Source organism: Sciurus vulgaris (genome assembly GCF_902686455.1).
Source record: "Sciurus vulgaris genome assembly, chromosome: 4".
NCBI lineage: Eukaryota > Metazoa > Chordata > Mammalia > Rodentia > Sciuridae > Sciurus > Sciurus vulgaris.
In genome coordinates this window covers 28,936,152-28,956,147 of record NC_136464.1, presented here as the reverse complement: position 1 = coordinate 28,956,147, position 19,996 = coordinate 28,936,152, and the positions used below count along the sequence as shown (strand labels likewise).

Genomic DNA, 19,996 nt, shown 5'->3' with positions numbered 1-19,996 from the left:
TCAAATCCCTGGCAGGGGAGGCAGGTGAGAAATAAATATTTCATAGATAATAAATACTCATAGATAATGAAGGAACAGTTCAAAAGTAGATTTAATTAAGGGTGCAGTTTCATTTTCCGATCTGTGAAAGCCCTATCCTCCTAAATGAAGAATCAGGTAGTGATTTAAAATCTACCTTTTCGCCTTCCAAAGACATAAATCTATTTTTTACCATATATAGAAACCCCAATTATGAATGATACACACAAAACAAACCACCAAAAGACCATTTCTACTAATCATGTTGAGAGTCAAAACTATATTATTTCAAGGATTAAAGGTCAGCCATGAAATGGACTATACTTACCAATATAATTTACACAATCTGATAAACTTCTGGAAGCAAATGGCCCTTCATATACAGTTTTACTTTTATCAAACAAATAAACCATATAACTATCACAGCCTCTCTGAAAAAGAAACAAACAATTAAAATTGTGCTTCAAAATACTAGATTTTCTAAATATTTTAGTATCAGATTTCCTAATTTGAAATGCAAATGAACAAAGTCAATGTATATCAACCTACATTTTATAGATTTAAGGTCTAAACCTAGAGGAGGAAAAAAGTGCTGAAATAAAAATAATCACCATCCCAAAAGAATAAAACGAAAAGGCAAATATCCATAGAATGAAAATACTATTTAGTAATCAAAAGGAATGAAGTACTAATACATGCTACAACATGAATGAACCTTAAAAATGTAATTCTAAATGAAAGAATTTAGACATGAGACTATATTTTATGGTTCTACTTAAATGTAATATTCAGAAAAGGTAAATAAAGTGGATCAGTGGCAGAAGGGAGATTAACAATTAATGAACATGATGGATCTGTTGAGATGGAAATGTTTTTAAATTAATTTAAATTTATTTTAAAAATCACTGAATTGTACACTTGAAATGGGTGAACTACATATTATAAAATATGCCTACAAAATGCCATAAAAAAAATAGAAAACACATAACACAATCATATTTACCACCAACCTATCCTCTGGCAGTATCTATGAGACTGCTAGTCTAATTTCAAGGTCCTAGGCTTCAAATAAAAGAAGGAAGAGAAAGCAGGAGATAACTGGCACCAAAGAAAAAGCCTTAAAAAGTTCAAAACAACAAATACATCATTTATACCAGATCCCCTTATAAGCAATGATAAGAGTCACCAGTGAGGCAAAACTAAAAGAATTATTATAAGATGTATAGCATTCCCCAAGGGATCCCAAGTATGTATCAAATCAGTCATAAAGCATGCAATTCCTCTATGCAGATTTCTTATCAGACTCTAGAATTCTCTTACAATCCTTCCTGTAGCTCAGTAGGGTAACTGTAGTCTACAACAACTAATTATACATTTCAAAATAACTAAAGTAAGAGTTTAAAGGGTATCAATTCATATGAGTGATAATATTTGAGGAGCTAGAAATGCTAATCACTTTGATTTGATCTTTACACATTGTACACATATACTGAATTAATACTATATAAATAAGTACAAATATTATGTCAATTAAAAACAAAAAAGAATTCTCTTACAACTCCATCTAGAACACATTGAGAGGCTGGTTTCCGAGGATCCAGAGAAATTCCTGTCTCTGAAAGAAGTTCTTGAGAACCAGTATTTATCCCAGTTTCACGCTCAATACGAGACTGTAGTGAATGAAGACTTTCATCAGGTGGTAACAGAAAAGAAATGATCTTTGCAGAAGTCATATTTAGGATGTGTACTATCTATATAAATAAGAAAAATAAATCCATTGATCATTTTCTATATAAATGATTCAGTGCAAGATATTAAGAAGGGAATATGAACAAAAGGCATTATTTCTATACTATACGAGGTTTACTCATTCTCCAAAGTAAGATCATCTGTAATTATGATATTCTGAAAACTGAAGAACAGAATTTACTTTTCTACTACAACAGATGTTAGTTCAAAAAAATAAAATTTCAGTTTTAAGAATGTACATCAAGAAACAAAAATTCTAATTAAAAAATAATACAACACTTATTTTGAGAAACATTATCACAGACCTCGAAGGAAACAGTCTCATATATGAAGTGCCTAACTGATGTCAACCACAGAGTTAAGTGCTTTCACATAACATTCCCAATTAATTAAATCTTCTCAATCAGTATCTTAGCAGAGAGAGAAACCAGGGCTCTAAGAAGTTAGTTTGTTAGGGATCATACAGTTGATAACTGATAGAGTTTAGATCTGAACTCCTATCTTATTATCTCAAGTTGCCTCAAGAACTAATCATCTGATAGAAGAGATAGGTCACTCTTTCAACAGGAAAAAAAAGCATTGTTACCCTCACAAGCAAATCCCTGAGCAGTGACCTACCTAAGGGCTCACAGCTGGATAAGAAAACAGTCTTATTACTCCCACATAAAGCCCCAGTGATGGCAGTCTCATATAGGCCAAATATGTGAGGCAAGTCAGACAGGGCTCTATCTAGGTAACCAAGACAGCCACAGAGTTGGAGATCAGTCTTTTGATCACAATACTTCTTTTTCTTTCACTATCCTTAGATAAGCAACACGTAATTAATACCTGTTTTTTGATTACTCACATTGATTAGTATGTGCAAATGATTAAAATTATCTCTGCCGGAAATCCTTACTACAAAAGCAAAGTTATTAGGGTTGTATTAGAGTACCTGCCTGGCATGCTAGAGGTCCTGGGTTTGATTCCCAGCACAGTGTGGGGTGGGGAGTAGTAAAAAGGCTTCCTTTCTTCCTTCATCTTAAGATACAAGGAGCCAGGGGTATATCTCAGTGCCAAGAGCACATGCCTAGCATGAGTAAGGCTTCAAGTCAATCAATCCCCAGTACGCATATATCCTGCCCATTCCACACACAAATTTCAATCGACAGGCTGGGAAAGAGATCAGTGGCAGAGCACTTGCCTAGCACGTGCAAGATCCTGGGTTTGATCCCCAGTACTGAAAAATATATTGTAATTGACATTTTTCAAACACACAAAATTGTAGATAACAGTATCATAATCCTACTCCAAAGCCTGCGAATGCTTTGCCTGGTTTCAACCATCATTTATACAGAGTTGATTTTATTTCATCTATATGATCCCTCATAGACCTTTCCTCTGAAGTATATATTTTTCTGTGTCTTAAATTCTTGATTTTGTGGCAATTTAACTTTTGATATGTAAAAATTATATATGTGTTATTCTGATATACATTATGAAATGACCATATTTCAGTTAATTAACTTATTTATTCCTTCTTCATAGCTGCCAGTTTTACACCCTTTGACCAACATCATCACATTCCCTTCTGCCACTAGCCCCTCGTAACTACCATCCTATTCTCTGTTGCTAAGTCTGATTTTTATTTATTTATTTATTTATTTTTAAAATTTTGGCCAGGTAGGTCACTGCGAGGATCCAACTGCAACCAGGACCAGGACCGTGCTTCCCACAAAACCTCCCTGTGGATGGTGGAGTGGTAGACACAGCATCTCCACCATGTACTGATGTTTGGCAGGCAGCTATATGTCAAAGTTTGACTCATTTATATTCCAAAAGTAATTGAGATCATGCATTATCTCTTTTTGTGTCTTATTTCACTTAACATAATGTCTTCCAGGTTCATCAATTGTGCTAAATGACAGGATTTCCTTTTCTATTAAGGTTGAATAATATTCTATTGTATATATACCACATTTTCCCTATGCACTCATCTTTGAAAGGACATTTAGGTTGTTTCTATATGTTGGCTATTGTGAATAATGTTTGCAGTGTGTTCAGGTCTCTTCATAATCCTGTTTTCATTTCCCCTTGATATTCAGAAGTAGGAATTCTGGATCTTATGATAGTTCTATTTTTAATGTTTTGGAAAGCCTTCATACTGTCTCCCATAATGGCTGTACTAATTTATATTCCCATCAACAGTATCCAAGGATTCTTTTTCACCACATCCTTGCCAACACTTGCTACCTGGAATGTCCCCCAAAGGTTCATGGGTTAAAGGCATGGTTCCCAATAAAGCAATGTTCAAGGTAGGGTTTTGGGGAAGTGATTAGATCATGGGGCTCTAACTTCATTAATGGATTAATCCATCAATGGATTCCTAGCTGCATGGACTACTGGGGGTTAGTGTAAAATGTAGGAGGTGGGAACTAGATGAAGGGAGTGGGTCCTTGGGGGTGTGCCCTTAGGGATCATGTCTTGTTTCTGTCCCTTTCCCTCCCCTGGCTTCCTCGCTATCATGACAGAGAATTTATTCCACAATGCTCTCTCCACCATGATGTTCTAACTTACCACAGGCAGGCCCACAGCAATGGAGCCAGCTGAATTGAAACCTCTGAAACCATGAGTCAAAATAAATCTTTGTTCCTTTAAGTTGTTTTTCACAGGTATTCTGCCACAGCAAGAGAAAGCTAACACACTATAATTTGCACTATAATTTGTCTTTTCTATAACAGCCATTCTAATAGGAGTAAAGTGACATCTCATAGTTTTTTTGTTTGGGTTTAGTTTTCTTGTGGTGAAGGGGATTGAACCCAGGGCTTTGTAAATGGTAGGCAAGTACACTACCACTGAACTACATTCCCTGCCAATCTGTGGTTTTGATGTGCATTTTCCTGATGATTAAAGTTGTTGAGCACCTTTTTAAATGCCTGTTGACCATAGGAATTTCTTCTTCTAACAATCATCTACCCATTTTTAATAGGTTATTTGTAATTGGCATATTCAGTTGTATAGGTCCCATATCAATTTTAGACAAGTTTTGCAAGTATTTTTCTTATTCTGTAAGTTGCCCTTCCATTTTGTTAAATATTTCCTTTGTTGTGCAGATTTTTTTTTTTTTAATTTGAAGGGCACTATTATTTCTACTTACAAATCCTGATGTTTTAAATGAGTGGTGCTACAGAAATACCAAACTACTTTTATAACATAAAACTTATCTTTTTTATGTAAATTCCAAATGTCATACCAAGATTGCCAATATTTCTCAGCATACCATTAAAAGACTTTCCTTTTAATATATAATAAACTTTAATGTTTAAATTATTTCTTATTCATCAAAATTCAGCCCTATTATTATATTTAGGAAGTATCCATAAAGCCTCTGTATTATCATAAATGTGCTCAATACTTAACCTTATACTGCATAACTTCATAATAATATTGATCCTTTGAGGATATTACTGTTCCCAAATAAAGAGAAAGTAAATACCTGCTCAGATTCATAGACAGGTAAACAGTAGTGCTGTAAACTTAACTAAAATCTATAGGAGCACAAACCCCATAATGAGGAATCTTTCTCCATGCTCTATGACAAACATGCTCACAGACTAGTAGGAATGATGCCATAATTACTATGATGAATCTAAAAAAAAAAAAATTTGAGTCAAAACTTTTCAGAGGCAACCTAAAACTACCAAGCTGGGCTTTGCTAACCACTGAGGAATGAAACCAAATCAAGAAGCCAGCTATTTTTTCAGTGTTAGTCAAGAATGACATGAACATGCCCTCAAATACACATTTAATAAGGTATGCCAAGATTAGATTAAAACTTTACTTGAGTATGAATTCTCATTTTAATGTTAAAAAGTCCATATACTATTGGCACTCAATAAATACAGAAAGACTGCAGATGAGAGTTGTTTCTGGGTATACAATATAACAAACCTATACCTCTCACTCATATCAATGAATAATTACTAAGAACGTGATACATACCCTGCTCTGAACAGAATGCCAGAGTAGGGATGGAGTCAGGGTAGGGTGAGTGAGTGTTAATGAAAATAGTAAAACCAACCAAGCATTGAAGAAGAAAATCTAAGTGGAGATGCATGAGTAGAAGCTGAGAAATAACTAGAGAGAATATATAAAATATGATTAAGTGACAAACTGTGTGGCAGAGACCATTGAAAAAAAGGCAAGTTAAAGATATGCCCATATAGGTAAGGAGATGTGTACAGATGGAGATCATACCATACAGAACAACATTCATCAGAGTGCAAAAATACACAAGGGGTTTGATGGCATGAGGAACAGTGACTATTGACTACCTCTAAGTGAGGTAAAGGTTGAGAGAATCAGGAACAAGACACATACTTGGTTGGGGTGAACCTATATTAGGAAGCCCAAAAGAGCCAGGCAGATCAGTTTAGATGTGACTTAGTAGGCAAAAAGAACTGTGTTAATTCATGGACAAAAGAATATAAAACATAGATATATATATATAATTTTTTTTTCTTTTTTTTTTTTTGGTACCAGGGATTGAATTCAGGGGCAATTAACCACTGAGCCACATCCCCAGCCCTGTTTTATATTTTATTTAGAGACAGGTCTCACTGAGTTGCTTAGCACCTTGCTTTTGCTGAGGCTGGCTTTGAACTTGCAATCCTCCTGCCTCAGTCTCCCCATAAATGGCAACAATATGGGAAGGGAAAAAGTCAAAAGAAATTTCCAAGGAATAATCAGCAAAGGCCACTTAGAAGCAAACTGAAAAGCATTGCTAAAGAAATAAAGTATCAGCTTCAAGAACATAATTTTCCTTTTCAAATAAATATCAGGAAAAGATTACTAAAATATTTTATTAAAGATTACTAAAATATATTTATGTCCATTTTTCCAAATAAATTTTTTAACTTAATATCTGGTCTTATGAAATATACCCCATTAAAACTAACCTTCAAATTCAGAATATGATCCATTAATATAAAACATCTTGGTTGCTTCAAAGTAAGATCAACAGGTCCCCCTCTCTGCTGTGGATCCCAATTCAACATCAACTGTAGCCAGTTTTCCATGGGCTCCACTATTAAACTAGAATGTACAAGACATGATAAATATCATTATTTTCCACTTTTCTTTTAGTATTACTAAAAAAGTAATTTTGTAGGTTGTCTATTTCCTTTCCCATCACTTATCTACATCATTCTATATCTTACTTTCAAATAACTCATGAAATGGCAGGAGATATACTTTCTTCCATAACAGTCCCCAAACCCACTATGTAAATTTGTTACTGGCAACCTCAGCAAGTGAGTCCAATTCCACTCTCCAGGGACCATTTACTTCTTAATCCCTAGAATCTTCTTAGTATTTAAGCCAATCAAGTTGAGTGGCAACAGTTCTCAATTCCACTAGACCTATGTAGTCCAATATGATAGCCACAAATCACAATGCTATTTACATTTACTAGAAAATTCAGTTCTTCAGTCACATTAGCCATCTTTCTTTTTTCTTTTTCTTCTTTTTTTTTTTTTTTGGAGCGGAGGGGGGAATAGTGGTAGAAATCAAACCCAGGGCCTTATGCATGCTAGAAAAGTTCTCTAACACTAAGCTCTATCCCCAGCCCCTAGCCATCTTCCAAGTGCTCAAAAGCTCAATAAGCTGCATGTGGCCAACACTAATATAGAATATTTACCATCACAGAAAGTTTTAATGGATAACACTACTTGAAACAGACAACTACTATACTGTTCTTTTACAACCCTGGAGAAACTGAGGCAGACATCCTCAACTAAAATACACTTACCTACAAAGGCTATTTGGTTGAGGTAAATGGCTACTAAAGCGAACTTCTCCTGTCATCTCTTCACATGCAAATATACACTTTGAATCCTTCTTCTTAATCTTCTCATGCCTATAAAAACAAAAAATACTTCGGTTGACAATCTGATTCTCATACTCTTAAGATTTCTTGCCACTTATTTTATTCAATTCTGCATTTAAGAAGCAATTATACCACTAAAGAAAGAAAGGTGAAAACAAAAGCAAACAACTAAAAAGTTTCCATTCCCATTAAGCATGCCAGAATTTTCATCCATGTCTTACCAGGTAAATGGCTGCAGATGATGCAAAAAAGGCCTATATCCAGCAATACATTCAAATACCATGGTCCCAAAGCTCCAATAATCAACAGTGGCTGTGTAAGGCTTATTTTCAAAGAGCTCTGGGGCCTTAAAAAGAGAAAATGCTTTAAATGACAAAACTGTAAGGGGATAGCTATTTTTGAACTACTACATTCATGATGTTCAGAAATAAGAATGAGAATCTTATATATTTAAATTCAAAGAAATAATACATGTCTCACCAGATACTGCAGTGTTCCCACAAAAGATGTACAGAGACTTCCTTGATCAACATCTTTGGCATATCCTAGATCAATTATTTTATGCATTATCTGCAAAATAAAATGGTTGAAATATTTAAAAGGGAAAGGCAACAGTATCCTTAGGCTGTAGGGATGGTGGTAGTAATAACCTTGGGCTCTGAAATAATACAAACATATTTTAAGTCTGAGCTCCACCGCTTAACTAGCCATGTGATCTTGATCAAGTTATTTAACTTCTCAGTTTCCTATATAATTAGATTACTAACTGCCTCTACTTCACAGATTTATTAGGACTTAATAAAATGGTAATAATAAAGAACTTAACACAATGCCGGATACATAGTAAAAAATTAAACATAAACTGGCCAATAATTTTTATTTTGGCACGTTAAGAATATGATTTGTCCATTAAGAAAAAGTAAGGGTGATTTCCAAACTTGAAGAAGCATCATATGATCGTAGAGTACCTTAAATGTAATTCAACACCTACCTAAATTCAATAATGTCCCCAAGTCTTTAGCTACAAAATACACACACACACACACACACACACACACACAAAACCCCACAGAAATAATTAAGCATACATGAAAAGGTCCTATGAGAAGAGGCATAATCAAGGTTCCATCAACAGACTAATTGCAATTGCCATTCACTAACATAATCCAATCCAAGGTTCAGGTGAGGTGAGGTGGTACATGCCTGTAATCTCAGTGACTAGGGAGGCTGAGGCAGGAGGATTATAAGTTTGAGGCCAGTCTCAGCAATTTGGCAAGGCCCTAAGATACTTAGCGAGACCCTGTCTCAAAGTAAAAAAAAAAAAAAAAAAAAAAAAAAAAAGGGATGGGGACATGGCTCAGGGATTAAGCAGCTATGAGTTCAATCCTGGGTACCAAAAACAAACAAAATAACCAATGCAAGGTTCAGATTCATGACTTTAAGTCTTTACTGGAATGCAATTTTGATGCTAGAAACAAGAAAACATATTAGGAGTCAATACACAATTTCTGGATCTTCTCAAGATGACTCATTTAAGAATATGAGAAACCAAGGTTTTACTTTTTTCTTTCTTTTTTTTTTTTAGCTTTAAATTTTAAATATAGAATTTAGGATCTGGGGAGATGAGTTTTTTAAAAAATGCATAATTTTTTCCTTAAAGTAAAGCAGTCTCGAATATATGTGTTTTGGATGTGCTTCTTAAGAATAAAATAGTAATATGGATTAACAAATTATATACTCTCTACCTACTATCTCTGCTGAGAAATAGACACGAACCAAACAGGTTCAGCTCCTTCTTTGGAGTCACTGTTTAACAGAAGATTAAAAAAAAAATAACCACAAAACTACAGTTTAGTGTGGTAAGGACTAAATAAAAAAAGTATAGAGTACCATAGGTAAACAGCAAGGACACTAAAGTTCAAAGATTGACTACATAAGGGAGACTGTATGCAAGTCATGGAACATTTCTTCAGGTTTCACCTACCTTTCCACCAACATCCTGAAGAACTATATTTTCAGGTTTTAGATCTCGATGTATAATTTTGTTTTCATGCAAATATCGAATCCCAGACCCTAAATAAAGTTTAGAATGTATTTTGAAGTAAGAGAAAATACCGAGTTAAAAAAAAAATCTCATACAGCTCTGCTCTGATGTTCAAATTTATATGCACCATCATAGCTACATCAGAGTACTTCAGATTTTTTTCACAGAAAATAGACACATTAAACAAATAATAAAGAATTAGAGTATATGCTCATTAAACTTATTAGAATTAACATTAAAAGAAATGGAATAATAAATGGAGAAAATCCCTACAACCTTCATGGCCCTTTCCTCCCATCTAAATCACCGTCTTCACCTAGACTTTGGTCTCCATGGCCTAGGAAAAGAAATATAACCAAAATATATGGAAAAATTAATCTTGGATTTTGCATTTCCTCCAAGGGCTTAGGTACTGTTAATTTAGAGATTTTTAGGAGTAATTCTGATTAAACAGAGAATTTGAACCTAAGAGTTGACTGACTTGAGGCAATAGTTCCCAAAGAGTTGCAATTCCATTGTGAACAAAATTACTATGTCAATTGGGAGTGAAGGCAATTAAATTGAATAAGGTTATTTCACACAATATTTTGTCAGCAATTAGAATATCTATTAACCAAGAAAAGATTTTTATCTAAAACAACAGTAAAACATCCTAGTTTTAATTTAGTAACAATAGTAATAGTTTTTTGAGAATTTCTTATAGACGTTAAAAAGCTACATGCTTTGTATAGTGTATCAGCAATTCTCCTTAATTCCCAAGCAGCATACAGAATCTTTCATGGACCCAGAGGTATTAAATTACAATGATATTTTAATATTGATTACATACCTATATCACTCAGTAAAGAAAGTATTTGGCTTTCTTTAAGTCCGCAACAATTTTCTGGTTTGTTGAGCAGCTTAAAAAAAAAACAACAACAAAAACGTCTCAACTTGTGTACTGCAAATTGCTGGGCAGCAACAGCAGCATATTAATCACCATACTCTGAAGAGACTATTCAAATGAGAAAATAAGACATGATAAAGCAAGTAAAAGAAGGGAAAAAAACCATCAAACAGTAAGGTTATGTTTCATTTATGTGAACAAGGAAAAGGACAAGACTCATTAAAGATAAAGGACCAAAAGTACATGAAATTGAAAAAGGTTGATGAATGTCACAGATACCACACCCATGTGGGTATATATGTGTTTATACATATATGTATATATATAAGGACATATTTAAAATGAGATGAGAAATAAAGATTGTAGTAGAAAAAACAACTTTTTAATAAGCACCTTAAACATGATATTTTAACAATATCAACATAGTCTCATTTTGCAGACAACAACAAAAATCCATGTTCTATAGAAGTTCATTGGACTAGACAAAGGGGAATGAAAGGAAAGGAGAGGAGAGCAGCATAGCAAAGAGAGAATGAATCAGACATAACTTTCCTAAGTTCATATATGAATATATAACCAGTTAACTCCATATCATGTTCAACCATAAGAATGGGATCCTAATTAGAATAAGTTATACTCCATTTATGTAAAATATGTCAAAATACATTCTACTGTCATGTATATATATCTAAAAGGAACAATAACAACAACAAATAAAAATTCCATGTTCTAAATCCAGCGTGAGCAAATATTTTCTTTAAAGGGCCAGATAGTAAACACTTTAGCCTTGGCAAGCCATATGATCTCTGTGACAACTACTTAATTCTGCAGCTGCAAGAAAGAAGCCATAGACATGAGCATGGTTCCAATAAACTTTACTTACAAAATAGGTAACAGGCATAGTTTTTTGATCCTTATTCTAGATTACCATATTGGTTATGATTCAATGCTCAAGTTTGTGGTTTACTATCTCATCATCTCAAAACATCCACACTACCTTCCGAAGATCTCCTCCAGAACAGTATTCCATTGCTAGAAGAGGCACATCATTTATTAAAAAATTCAATTCCTCAGGAACGTCACAGGCCTTTACAACATTGGCATGATTCAACCTAAAAGAAAGGAAAAACAATGAAAAGGGACTATAATTGAAATGGTAATTAGGGATGGGGGTGAGATAAATAAGGAAGACTGGCATTGTTCATAAAATTCTAATTTATGATTTGTATAATTAAAAGTTAGTAATCTGTAGAAGGAAAATATACATGAAGATACTATCAGTGTTATTATTAGATTTATATATGTCAAGCAGTAAGCATCTTACATATTATTAACTCATTTGCTTGTCATGATAATCCTAATACAAATAGATATATTAAAAGTTTTAACATACAGAAGAAAATTGAACCACAAATTGGTTAAATAACATACGGTTACATAGCAAGTCCTTAACAAGGATTCAAATGTGGCAGTTCAGGCTCCAAAACCTATTTCATACCATCTATTCATACAGTAATCACTTATAATGTCACCCAAAAATAAATACTAATAAAATTTGGGTATATCTCCTTACATTTCTAAATCTATACACAAACAGATTTTCAAAAAATTCAGAATCACACTGTACATCAACTTTTGTCTTCCATCAACTTTTTTAACACTTCGTCATCATCATCATCATCATCATCATCATCATCATGCAAAGGACTCTAAAACTGGTATGGATTCCTGTCCTACGACCTAAAGAAACAAAATATCCATATGTAGGCTTCAGAATATATAGTATTAAGCTTTCCTGGTGATTCTGATACATAGCCAAGTTTGAAAACCATAAAAATGAATTAAGCACAACACTAACGTCAGAAAGTATTTGTTTCAAATTCAGACTCTATGTGTGACTATGTGGAATTCAACTTCCTCATCTACAAAACATGGGTAATACCTAAATTCAGGGTTATAGTGACAATTAGAGGAATGCTCTAAAGCACACAACCTGTGGAAGTTTAAAATATGTCCACTTCTCCCTTTAAGAGCTTACTTCTCCTCTCCTTGAGTATATACTATACTTAGTGACTCATTTCTAACAATGTGGTGGAAAGAATGAAGTGTGACTTCCAAGGAGAATTCATAAAAGATATGTCAACTTTCATCTTGTCTCTCACACAGATTACTTGCTCCAGAGAAGTTAGCTGTCATGTTAGGAAAACATTAATGCTTCCCCATGAAGAGGGCTACATGATAAGGAATTGATACCTCTGGCCAACAGCCAGATAAGTGAGCTTGGCAGCAATTACATCAGCCTTAGTCAAGGCTCCAGGATGATTACAGCTCCAGTCAGCACTTTAAGATATCTCAGGACAGACTCTGAGCTAGAACCACACAGCTAAGCCACAAAAACTGAAGATATTAAATGTTTATAGTTCTAAGTCACTACATTTGGGGGTAATTTTTTTTACAAAGCAATACATACACTATTTAACAAAAGTAGGTACAAAGAAATGAGGACAGTGAAAGTATAATATATGAGCATTGCCCAAGATCCACAAGAAAAACATTCTACTTCAGAGGGCTAAATCTGATACCTCCCTGACTTTTTAAACTTGAACTTTCTTAATCATAACATGATATTATTGTCTGAAATAGAATACGTGTATTTACCGACACAAAGAAAAATGTGTTCCCAAAAAGATCCTAAGAAGAGTGGATCCTTGGCCTTTTTCCTTATGATAACAACTTACTGGAAAAGAAGAAACTAGAAGTCACTAAGCAGAAAAGAAGAACTAGAAGTCACTAAGTACACTTACTTCTTCATGATCTGGATTTCATGGCACCACCGTTCTCTGTTTTTGGTACTTAGCTCCAGGCGACAAGATTTAATTGCTATCTTGAGATCAAGTTCCTGGAAAATAGAAAATCAACAGAAAAATAAATTAGGTTTTTGTGAAGATTTGTTTATATCAAAAAAATGTCAACCCAGGGAAACAACACTAAAAAAACTTTACTAATTAAACATATTACATTCACAGTTCTCTTGAGCCAACACTTTAGATAAACCATGAAATTACTAAATCACTGCTTTCTGACCCTCAAATACATCACAGCACATAAGCAAAACCTGAGACTGATCCTATGTTAGGTCTTTTCAGAATACAGTCTCATATATACTGCTAGAAAAATACAAAGATACTGTCTCTCCAACAAACCCTTTTTCTGACCTCAGTCAAGACAACTGTGGGATAAACAGGATAATTCAGGGCTCCCTGGTCTCAAAATTAAAAAAAAAAAAAAGTTTTAATATGACCAGGCCTAAAGCACAAAAACTTCAAAATTAGATCCTAATCTTTGCATTTCAAATAGCACAGAAAAATATCCTAATAATGATTAAACTTCTGTTTCTATACCGATAAAATGAACTGAACATCTCTCACCTATAAACAACAACTTAGCCAATTCTGACCAAAATTAAACCCACTGTACTGTACATTAAAGGAAATAGTCTGACCTCATCATACTGTGATAATGCTAATGATATACCCCACAATCTGCAGTCAAGGCCAAACAAGTCACACTATGTTTCAGATACTGGGAGAAGAGTTCAAAAGAACTTACAAAATGTGTAATCTCTGAGACAAACCAAGAGTTGTGGTATAAGCTATGCATGAACAGACAGAGAAGTCCCAGGGACTAGGAAGGGAGAAAAAAATTAAAGGCAGGAAAGCAAGACATAGTTTGGAATAGATAGTCTGATTTGGGGGCTTGGTAGGAGAAAAAGGCTAAAGACAAGAGAGCTGATAACGTGCAGAGAAAGAAGAAAAGAAATAGGACGTGTTACAAGTCAGCCTAACCACAATATTCATTCCCTTCAGCCTTTCATTATGAGCAAGAACCTAGTGGTAAAGTTTTACCACCATGAAGACTATCTGGCATAGCCATGAACAACATTAAGCCCTGAATTGTCTTATGAGTAAGGCAGAAAGTTAAAAAAAAGATCCCACCACATAGAATTCTTCAACTCCTTTGTAGTTCACCTACTCAGTGGAATTCTACCTTTTCACGAAGAATATTCTCTGGGAAGTTTACAGATGCTGAGCCAAAAGAAAAAACAATTCTGTGTTTAAAAAAACTGGAATAGCTGGGTGTGGTGGCACACGTTTGTAATCTAAGTGACTTGGAGGGCTGAGGCAGGAGGATCACAAGTTCAAGGCCAGCCTCAGCAACTCAGTGAGGTCTTAAGCAGCTTAGCGAGAGACCTTGTCTCAAAATTAAAAGAAATAAAAAGAACTATGGATGTGTCTCAGTGGTTAAGTGCCCCTGGGTTCAATTCCTGGTATCCAAAATAAATGAACAAACAAAAAACACCCAAAACAACAACAACAACTGGAAAAAGTGATCATGGTGGTGTGTACCTCTAGTCCCAGCTACTTGGGAGTCTGAGGCAAGAAGATCATGGGTTTAAGACCAGTTATTGTAGTACAGGACAGACGCTGTCTTTATTTTAAAAAAGAAAAAAAAAAAGTTGGAATAAAGGATAGCAGTGATAGTTGTAAAATGTAAATGTATTTAATAGAACTGTATTCTTAAAATTGGCTAAGATAAATTTTGCACTATATACATATTCATTTTACAATTAAAAAATAGAAAATACTAAGCCAAATTTGTTTCTTTAATATTTGGAGCTTTTAGTATGCTAATTTGGATTATGAATCTCAAAGGAATATTACATTTACCCCATGTATTTGGACAAAACAAAGTGATCCCTGGTGTGTGGAAGATTGGTTCCAGGGACTCCAAAAGGATACCAAAATCTGTAGTTGAGCAAGTGTATTATATAAAATAACACAGTATTTATATATAGCCTATGTGCATCCTCCTGTATACTTTAAATCACCTCTAGATTACTTATAATACCTAACACGATATAAATCCTATGTAGCTGCTATATTGTATTATTTAGGTAACAAGAAAAATGTCCATATGTATTCAGTGTGGATGCATTTTTTTCCCAAATATTTTCAATCTGTGGATGGTTGAATGCAGAATTCATGGAAGGTCAACAACTGTTCCTTTCTTTTCTTTCTTTCATTTTTCTCCCTGTCTTCCTGGGCATCAAATCCCAGGCCTTGCACGTACCGCACAAGTGCTCTACCACTGAGTTGTAGCCCAGTCGCTGTATCCTTATCTTTTTCTGTATCCTTTCATCAAGGTATTAGATTTTCCAAGCACACTTTGAGAAATGCTATCCTATTCCCTAGGAAGAGTTCTTTGGTTTCTCTGCCGTGCTTCCATATTCATTTGTAAATATTTTCATTAAATAAGGTACCACATTGTACTTTGTTTCTATGTCCATCTCTCTCTCACTAGACTTGAAATCTACTTGTTGATCTTGGCACTATCAGTTCCCAGTAATCAACTAAATAAATCATCTCCTTTCTTATTTCTCATGGAGCTTGAGAGGTACAGATGAAATCTGGGACATAGCTTTCACTAAAAGATGCACATATTGAAAGTTGTAAATGCAAACCCTAAGTCAAGCTTAGGAAAGGAATGATACTGTTTTCAAGTCTTATTAGAGATTACTCCTTTTCTCCTTACTACAGGTCTGTTGTCAAATGACCTCGTTTGAGGGAAGCACACTGTAATCAACCAGAAAGTCCCTCAGAGATTTCTAAGAGTTTAGGGAGCCCAAATCTCTTCCATTTAAAAAGTTATGAATTCCATAGAGATGAAAATAGAATGGTGTTGCCAGGGGCTGGGAAAGGGAAAAATGGGGAGTTACTGTTTAATGGGTACGGAATTTCACCCTGGGAAGGTGAAAAAGGTCCTGGAGATCGATGTTGATAGGATGTACATCCATGTGCTACTGAACTATAAGCTTAAGATGGTTAAAATGTAAATTTTATGTTATATACTCTTTACCATAATAATTTTTAAAAAGTGATGAATTCATCCATCCATTCTCAGCCAGGGACGATGAAAAGCAGTCACAAAAGCATGTCAACAAGCATACATTTTTCCTTTATGACCAGGCTGATGAGCATACTTAGACAAACACATGTAACATTCTACTGGAACTACCTGGCCCTCTCTTTTTTATTAATTTTCCTTTGAGTGCACTATATTCCTTCTGATGTGAGAACTAATTAAATTTACTACTTTACTGAAACAGTACTTAATGCCTTAGTTCTTCACCTTTCAGCCTCTCTCTCTCTCTCCAGGATTCCCTCCTATACTCTGTCTATAAACCTGCTTCATAAAGTTTCTTCAGTTCTCAGTGATATTTGTCATTCTAATTGCCTCAGAAATATGCCTATTCTTCCAATGTGGACTTCTGTCTCCTCTCCCTCCTACCCCAAATTGGGCTCTCTACCCATACCCATGTTCCTGAAAAAAAAAGTTATGATTTCTCCTCTTGGATTCACTTCTCTATTTGTAAGCCAAATGCAAGCATTTTAGCAATACCTTAACTTCTAACCTTATCCCATGTTTTTCCATTCAAATGTATCCTTTACGAAGTGATTTTCCTAGAACACAATTTTATCTTGACATTTCCTTTTAAAAGTCAATTAATGATTATGAAGAGTATTAAATTGACAACAAAGCAGCAGCAGGAACCAACAGTTGAGTGTCTTCATGGGCCGAGTACTTAGCTTTACATATATTACTATCTTATTTAACTTTAAAGTGGACCTAGGATGTATAGATATCATTATACCTGTTTTACAAATAAAACAAAGCCTATACTGCAGGCATTGTTAGTTCAAGGTCTATTAACCTAAACGTCCTCCAGGAAAGCATGAACCCCTCGAATAGTCATGCATTAGATTGTGAGGATGTGCATCTTTGCCTGTTTTCTGAGGAACGTGTTCATAGCTTTGATTGGTACATCAATCATGACTTAAACATGATTACCTGTTACAATGGTTAAACATTTTCATTTAAGTCAATTTCCGAAGTCTGATGTTAGCTGTCTCCCACAGAATAGCGTCCCCCTCCTCCCCACTTTCAATCTATCTATCATTTTCCCCACCTTACCCTCGCACCGTTCCCTACCTGGAAGGCACTCCCAATTCCAAAGTCTACCAATGGCTTCCAAAAGTTTAACTCTCGGCTCACCAGGGTGCCTGGCGTGTCTACTCGGATCTCCACGGATGGCACAGCTTTCAAGCCCTCGCGCGCACAGGCACACACGCGCGCACACACCGCGGCTGCCCCCCTCTCCAGTCCCACTTTTTCACTTGCTCACACACACACGCTCTGACGTTCAGCTGCCTCGCACGCCCTGAGACTCTACATCCACACAGAGACACATAAGCATTTGTCACACTCACGAAACAGCCGGTCACATCTTGATACTCATACCAAAGTTCTTCCTAATGGCTCGAGCTCGCCACACTGCCCCAGCACCTCAGATACCTCGGACTCGCGTTACCCAGACTCAAAAGCACAGTATCTCACACTCGCTCACTGGCTCACGAACACCGGCCAAGGTCTCCCCCACAATCTCACACACTGACAGCCCTGAGCTCCGCAGACGCTCTGACAAAACCACCGCCACTCCCTCTCGCGCCCCGCCTCACCCGATGCTGGTACAGACAAACATTTCCGAAGCCGCCGGTGCCAAGCCGCTCCCGCATCTCCCAGGGCCCGCCCGCGCCCGGCCGCAGCCCCGGGGGCCGCTCCATGGGGCGGGAGGGCGAGCGGCCTCAGGCTCCGCCACCGATCCAAGGCCGGTTCCGGGCCGCCGAGGCTCGCGCGTCTTTCTCCTCGCGAGACGTAAGCATCACTTCCGGTAACTGCCGCAGAAAAAGCCCCGCCCCAGCTGTCCCCCGACTCCTAGGGAGCCCTGCTGGCTGAAGTGTGCGGAGATCGGAAATCGGCAGGGCTCTCTTTAGCGTCCTGGGCTTTTTTCCTAGTTGAGAGGACCCACTTGTGTTCTTCTAGACTCAAAAGTATAAGATCTCTCCAGACCCTACATTTCCTTCAAGTCACATTCCAAATCAGTCCCTAAGGTATTCTTTTCTAAACTTCACATTGTCTCCACCCCTTATCTACATTTCTCCTTTATTTATATACTTGCCATCTGTTCTCCAACCCCACCACCCGCTGAGCCGGCACTGGCAAAAGCGACCAATGATTGAATAGTGCGGAATCCAAAGAATTTGAAAGAATACTGTGCAAAAAGGTTCATTAATGCATTAGCCTTCAAAGTTCACTATGACTTCCTATACACCTGTTGCAGGAGCTCTCCTACAATCCCAAACAACTCAAGTGTGTGACGTTATTCCAGAGAAAAGATTGTTCTTCTGGACTTTGGGAGCTTCCTTAAATGTCTCAGGGAGCTTGCTGTCAAGCAGTTCTCCCATTATGGGTTCGCCAGAGTGATTCTCTGTGGGAATTGTTTCTGAAGCGTACTGCAAGGCTGCAAAGGCAAGCTTTAACGCTAAGTGGCAGATTGCATAGGGGCGCCAGCTCAGTTCTTCATTTGAGTCAGTCATCTGCTTCAGAGAACCTAGGGATCTAGATAATTCACCGTAAAAGAATTAGGAAATCAAATCTGAAAGAAATGTCAGTGCAACCAGAATGTTGAGCACCGCACGATACATAGCAAGTTAATGTGGAACATCCATCACAGTTCGTATGGGAGATGCTGGTTTCCATAACTGAGAGTTTACATGGAACTGGAGTATTAGACTTGGAGCTAAATGACAAATAGAATCTCTCAGAACACATCCCTTAAAGTTGGGCAGAGCAAAGAGGATTGTGTCTCAGATTGTCATGACACTATGAAGACCTCTCTTTCGCTGTGTGTACAGCCTAGCTGGTGCTAGAGTGTGTCCAGTCTTCACAGGTGGAGCTGTGAATCTCATAATTTTTATTCAGAATTGCTGGGAACTCAGTCAAGGTAATGGTGATCACTGATCCCAAAGTGTCCATCTTTGCAGAAATCAGATTGGTTCCTATAGTTCACTTTTAAAAATATTCCCATTCTCAGAACATGTAACAGTTCCAAGTTTTTTTAGAAATCTTAAGCTGATTGACCCCTAGGTTCAATGATCTTCAGATTTGCAAGCTTCAAGTTTTTTCATGTGTAAATACAGGTAATTAATATTTCATAGAGATTTTGTGAGGATTAAGTAAAACTTTCTAGGTAATAAATGTCCAAAATGTAGGAATGACTATTTTTCTTTTGGCTTCCAAGATGCTGTATCCTTCGATCTCTCTGCTCCTCCCCCATGTACTGTTGGATCACTGTATCCAAGTACTTCTTAAATAGTGGTCATCTTTAGCTAAGACTGTATTCATCTTATTTTCATTCATACTCATGATTTCAGTATGGCCTATATCCTGGTGATCCCTAAAGCCTTATCACCAACCCAGATCTCTATGAATTTATAATTATACAACAGCACAGCAAACACATTCATTAGATATC

General features: G+C 36.1%; 1 protein-coding gene across 2 annotated transcripts in view; it reads right to left on the bottom strand.

Annotated features, from left to right (window-relative positions):
• CHUK (component of inhibitor of nuclear factor kappa B kinase complex) overlaps nucleotides 1-18,330 on the bottom strand; it is a 39,072-nt gene extending 20,742 nt beyond the window's left edge. The window contains exons 1-11 of one of the 2 annotated variants that reach the window (XM_079137322.1): nucleotides 18,141-18,330; nucleotides 13,368-13,462; nucleotides 11,561-11,675; nucleotides 10,507-10,576; nucleotides 9,618-9,706; nucleotides 8,114-8,203; nucleotides 7,855-7,979; nucleotides 7,556-7,663; nucleotides 6,705-6,840; nucleotides 1,575-1,769; nucleotides 347-449 (exon numbers count right to left, since the gene is read on the bottom strand). In XM_079137322.1, the coding sequence (XP_078993448.1) occupies nucleotides 347-449; nucleotides 1,575-1,769; nucleotides 6,705-6,840; nucleotides 7,556-7,663; nucleotides 7,855-7,979; nucleotides 8,114-8,203; nucleotides 9,618-9,706; nucleotides 10,507-10,576; nucleotides 11,561-11,675; nucleotides 13,368-13,462; nucleotides 18,141-18,245 (1,231 nt within the window). In that variant the 5' untranslated portion in view covers nucleotides 18,246-18,330. The remainder of the gene's footprint in view (nucleotides 1-346; nucleotides 450-1,574; nucleotides 1,770-6,704; nucleotides 6,841-7,555; nucleotides 7,664-7,854; nucleotides 7,980-8,113; nucleotides 8,204-9,617; nucleotides 9,707-10,506; nucleotides 10,577-11,560; nucleotides 11,676-13,367; nucleotides 13,463-18,140) is intronic. The other variant, XM_079137321.1, reaches the window with a different exon arrangement.
• Nucleotides 18,331-19,996: the final 1,666 nt, after the last annotated feature.